Source organism: Otolemur garnettii, unplaced genomic scaffold, assembly GCF_000181295.1.
Source record: "Otolemur garnettii isolate 467f Iridium unplaced genomic scaffold, OtoGar3 scaffold00121, whole genome shotgun sequence".
Taxonomy (NCBI): Eukaryota; Metazoa; Chordata; class Mammalia; order Primates; family Galagidae; genus Otolemur; species Otolemur garnettii.
In genome coordinates, this window is record NW_003852516.1 from 777,871 (window position 1) to 783,752 (window position 5,882).

The 5,882-nt window shown below is 40.0% G+C and overlaps 1 protein-coding gene across 2 annotated transcripts in view; it reads right to left on the bottom strand.

Annotated features, from left to right (window-relative positions):
- VPS37A (VPS37A, ESCRT-I subunit) overlaps nt 1-5,849 on the bottom strand; it is a 43,334-nt gene extending 37,485 nt beyond the window's left edge. For both annotated transcript variants that reach the window (XM_023517801.1, XM_003797649.2), the window contains exon 1: nt 5,465-5,849. In XM_023517801.1, the coding sequence (XP_023373569.1) occupies nt 5,465-5,589 (125 nt within the window). In that variant the 5' untranslated portion in view covers nt 5,590-5,849. The remainder of the gene's footprint in view (nt 1-5,464) is intronic.
- Nucleotides 5,850-5,882: the final 33 nt, after the last annotated feature.

Consider the following 5,882-nt stretch of genomic DNA (forward strand, 5'->3'; position numbering starts at 1 on the left):
CCCATAACTGAACAATCAAGTGAGAAAACTCACTACTTTTGAACCAGCCCCTGCTTCCAGGTATGATGCTCAGTTTGTTTTCTATCTCTAAGAGGGTGATTACCTTGAGAAGCCTGAGGAAATCAACAGACTTTCACAGCTGGACAGGAGAAAAGGGAAAGCCATCCTCTCATTTTTAGTTGTGATAGGGCCTATAAAGGTTGTATGTCATTCCAAGGCTGCACTGCCTGTTAATGACACATCTGTATCTCTCCTAGCTCAGGGCTTCTTTCATTATGACTCTATTGCTAGTACTGGAATGAAAAAGAAAAAAGCAATTCTGATAAACATAATAACTCACAAATTAGATGTTCTCATTGAATCTAAAGCTAAAATAGCACTACAATTATTGTGTAATATACTATTAAAATGAATGCAGACTATGTAAGTTTGAATTTACATAGCTAATTACAAATAATAATTACCATGCACAATATACCTTCAGGTTGTTGTTTTTGAAGTGAAGAAATAAAATAATAAAGAAGCTAATTAACTTTAGATATTGTGAGCAAAGAGAACCCTGGATAGTTCGGATAGTCACTGTTAAGACCATCAGTTTTTACTATTTTCTCATTACAGAGGCAATGTAAGGAAATGCTTAGCTCACTTCTAAAGAATCTTTGGATACTGGGATCAGTGAGTGTATCACTTGCATTATTTTCAGCTGCAAATAATTGAAAACTAGGCTGAAGGTGGCTTTAAACAGTGATGAGTTATTATCTTAAACAACAAATAATACAGAAGCAGGGAGGTTCCAGAGTTGGTTAACTTAGCAGCAAAACATTATCAGGGTTATTATATCTTTCTATTCTATCACATTCAGTAGTCAGCCTTAGCTTTGTTATGATTCATGCATTTCCAGATGTCCCATGTAACAATATGCAAAACATAAGAGAGTTGTTCCTCCCAGATATCTCTTTTTATTATTCAGCTCCCCAATAGACTTTTCCTCCAATTCCCATTGACCTAGAGTCTTGTTTCCAAATAAGTTGGGGGAGAGGCTGGAGGAGACCATCATCACTGGTGTAAACAACCATTATTCACCTCCTGAGGTTTAAAGATCCCAGCCTCCACTAGTTACGTGGCCATCCAGAGGGGAAAACAAATTTAGGAGTCAGGGGAAATGGATTTGGGTGGGAGCATCCTGTAAAATGAGCTTTTCAGGAAGTATATAAACAGCAGAATTAGTTATACTTAAACCTAGTCTATATAACTTCTAGATTCTATTTTCATAGCAGACTCAAAAATGTTTATTATGCTTTAAATGCTTCTTGGTGGTCATTTATGACTGTTTCCCATTTGCCCTGCACACCTATAACAAAGTACAGGTCTGAAAAGGGCAAGGAAATGTTTTATGAGTTGCCTCTTAAAATCCAAGACCCCCTCCTTTTTGGGAATTAAAACCTGCTTCCTTCCCTGAAGGCAATAATCAGAGACAATAATCTTTGCTGTTTTCTAGAATCTTAAACCACAGGAGATGGCTCAACAGAAGTGTACAGACAAGGGTCATGAGATCATTGCCACCAACCAAATGAAACCACCAATTATTCGTAGTTACACAACAACAGCCTGAAGCCACATGTGACACTGGTCATGAACACCTAAATCCAACCACTTACGCCCTCTATTTATTTTTTTTTTGAGAGTACTGCTTTGCTGCCATGGGTAGAATGCCGTGGCATCATAGCTCACAGCAACCTCAAACTCTTGGGCTCAAGCCATCCTCTTGCCTCAGTCTCCCAAGTAGCTGGGGCTACAGACACCTGCCACAACGCCTGGCTCAAACTCCCCTTATAAGAATCCTGTACTTCTCCTTAAAGACAGGAGGCAGTCTTTGAAATACTAGTCCACCGTCCTCCCCGTTTACCCTCAAATTAATAAACTTCTCTTCCCTTTTCTTTAAACCACTTTTCCTTGTTCTTCATTCTTACTGATTTGGCCTTGGGGACAAGTATTGAACTTTAAAACTTTTGGTAACCTACCAGTGAGTGCTAGACTAGGAAATATACATAAAATTCACCTAATCTTTTGGGAAGGCCTGAGGAAGATGAAGAGGTTAAAATTTAAGGTAACTAAAATGGAGTTTACAGCCATTAAATGGATTTAAAGATACTCTGTTGAAGTGGAATTTTCAGAGTTATAAGGAATAAAAAAAGTGGGAGGTGAAAGAATGGAGATGGGGAAAGGTTACTTGGGGGAGAGGAAAAAAAAAGTCAGATATTTTCATTGCCAGAAAAGACCTAGTGACCTTATGTTTGAAAAAGAGATAAGGTATTGTAACACAAGGGAGGTGGGCAGCATGCAGCAAGATATTAACATTCATAATTTAGCAAGATTTTATATTATTCATAAAAATTCAATTGAACATTCCTTAAACTTTTATAGGAGCATACCTTCAGAATGACGAATCCTGGTGTCTGTCCACACAAAAATGTTTAAGGATGAATTGTACTATATTGTGGGATTCATAAAACAATACTCCAAACTATGAACATGAACTAAAGGAGCCTGAAAGGCCTCAGAAACAAAATCTCTTTCAGGCCTTCTTCTGCTCTCCTGTCTTCCACCTCTTTCTCCCCAAGAGCAAGTCATAGAAACCAGAATTCCTCTCCCCTAAGGTGGGTCATAGAAACTAGAACTCCTCTTTCCCAAAGATAGCATAAAACCTAGAAAAGTCACCCTCTTTCTCCCTCAAATACCCTCATTCCAGAGGGGTCCTGCTCCGTCACCTGGAGGAAGAAATGCTACTCAGAGAGATCAAGAAGAATCTAGCAAGGTTACCTTACCATCTGGTAACCTTTTGTCTAATCACATTTCTACATATTCTTCATTGACCCTAAGCATAAAATAAAGACCTTTTGGATCTTCAGTTCTGAAGGCTCCTAGGCCTCATAAAACTTTGATTAAATAAAATTATTATTCCTTTCTCTTGTTAACCTGTCTTTTGTTACAGGAGTGTTGGCCACATGCCACTTATGGTGAGTGATGAAAGGTATCATAGATTTTTTTCCTCCTCTGCATCAGATACCACACAGATAGATCATTTTTACCAACTAGCTTAGAAAAGGAATGCCATTATTTAAAAAGGCAGATTTAAAACTAGGTGGATGGTATTTTTTTCCAGGACTGTGTCATTCTTTGAAAATTGGAGGGTGGCACCTGCGGCTCAAAGGAGTAAGGTGCTGGCCCCATATGACGGAGGTGGCGGGTTCAAACCCAGCCCCGGACAAAAACTGCAAAAATAAAAATAAATAAATCATTAAAAAAAAACCCAAAACTGGAAGCATATCACATACTTAAATTTCTCCAGTATAATTTCTAAATGTGAAGTACATGTATTTCAATTAGATAAAACTTCAAATGTTTTTATAAAAAAACTTAAAAGAATAAAGTTACATATTCATAACACCATAAAATACTACACATAGATAATGTCACATGTCCCATCACATGTCCATAATTTCTGGTCCAAAAAAATAATATATAGAATGGATAACTTTTGTATTCAATTTAGGGTATTTACTAACCCTTTTAACCTAATCCAGAATTCCTCACACTAACAATTCCAGCTTTAGAATCTCACTTTATTTGGGAAACCAAAAATATAAATTTCAGATCACTTCCTTTATTTACTAGCCTTAGCAGCAAGGAACTTTGGAATATTAAACAATTTAACTCCAACTTCAAAGAAGACATTTTCCACACTGAGAATATTTAACATAATACTGTATACTTAAAGACTTAAAAACAATTAATTCTGAAAGTGTTTCTGCAACAAATCTAGTACAGTAGATAGTCTTCCATGATGACAACTTCTAAGTGGACAAACTTTTATTATATTAAAAATAAGTCACCTTATTTTGTAAGTTTATCTTATGAAAGTAGGTCTTAATAGGTCAGTGCAAAGTATGATTTAAATAAGATTTGTAAGAACTTTATGAACTTAATTTTCCAAAATGAAAGCCACCATTTACTAGATTGCCATGCTAGTGCCACGTACTTACACGTTATGAATTTTCTTTCTTTTTTTTTTTTTTAGAGACAGAGTCTCATTTTGTTGCCCTTGTGGAGTACCTTGACATCAGGCTCATAGCAACCTCCAACTCCTGGGTTTAGGCGATTCTCTTGCCTCAGCCTCCCCAGTAGCTGGGACTACAGGCGCCTGCCATAATACCCGACTATTTTTTTGTTGCAGTTTAGCAGAGGCTGGGTTCAAACCCGCCACCTTCGGTGTGTGGGGCCGGGGCCCTACCCACCAAGCCACAGGCGCTGCCCTACACATTATAAATTTTCAACTTTTCAAAGTTCTAAACAAACAGTTGAGACAAAGAACCAAGAAACACCTGAAGTTCAGTCAGCAACAGACCTCATTTTAGCCAAACTGACAATACGGTGAATTTTTCTTTTAAAAATATGTTTTATTTAAAACTATTTTAGATTATAACTTACTTGCTTGGAAATAAATATCAAAGTGTAACAGATAAAATGGACCTTCACAGTTTGATCAATAGGAACTGTTCCATTTATTATCTCCGAATATATTATTTTAAAAAGGGTTAGGGCTTAACAGTGTTGATTTCTTACATAAAATATCGTGAAAATATTAAGTAAATATACGTCCAGAATTCATATAACATCAAAAAGCAGTTCAACATTTTGAAAACCATTCGAGACCACAGACACTTGCAATGTAAACAGGCTGCAGCAAACCAGTTTACAGTAAAAATAAATGCAATAATTTGAATTTCAAAATATTTCTAATCTGACCATAAGTGAAAAGCTCAGTAAGACAACAGAATCAAGATGAATATAAAACAATTCCTGAGTGTGAAGCAAGAATATTAAAGAAGTGAGAAATGTAGAGATACTGATAGTTCCAAGAGGAGGGGAGGTTGTTGGAACGGAGTAAACCTTAAGAGACTCAAGAGGATTAACTATGTCACTCTCAGGCGAGAAGAATCCACTGATGAAAACTTTGGTGTCCCTTTCCTTTGATGTTGCAAGAGTTTCATTTTCCATTCTTTGCGAAACGCGATTACTCTTCGCGTCTCTCTATCGCCAAGTATACTATTTTAACAGTTCTGCGAACAAGGCCACCAGGTGGGGAAAGGAAAAGAACAGGGAGGAAGCCGGGGAAAGCAAAGGATATGTCTATAGACTACGAGAGAGACTGCAGACTGTCAGGAGGAATGAGCAAAACCTAATTAGAAGAGCTGAGAAGTCGTGGGACAGGAGTCAGAAAGGGTCCGGAGGAAAATAACTAAACACCAGGCAAAGTCGGAGGGCAAGCGTGTGACCCAGAACCGAGGGAGGTGTATGAGGCAGCTGGCGGGGAGCTGACCTGGGGAGCTGTGAGGGTGGTTGAGACCAGCCCGCCCTCCCGCCCTATTTCTTCCGTCAGTCGGAAGAGGCAGCGACCGGTCACCTGGAGTGGGAGTTCCGCAGGGACTCGATTAGGCGCTGCTTCTGCTGCTGGAGGCTGGTGAGGCCACCGGGGGACCCAGATGCGGAGGAGGAGGCACTCTTGGTCAGGGGAAAGAGCCAGCTCATCCTCCTCCGGTCCCCGGGCCCGAGGCCCTGGAAGGCTGTGGCCTGCTTCTCTCAGCTGCTGAGGCCGGCCCTTCTCTGGCCACAGAGGAGCGGGCTTGGACGCCCGTGGCCTAAACGCTGAGGGGACCGCGTCTTCTCTAGCTGAACCCAGCTTGCACTGCCCGGGTTCTGGGACACATGCCACAACCGCCAGCAGCTCAAGAAGCGACGGCTCGCCGCCCGGGACAGGCACTCAAGCGACTCCACCGCGGAGCGTTCCACCACCACAGCCTCCGTCACCTGCGTGCTCCGCC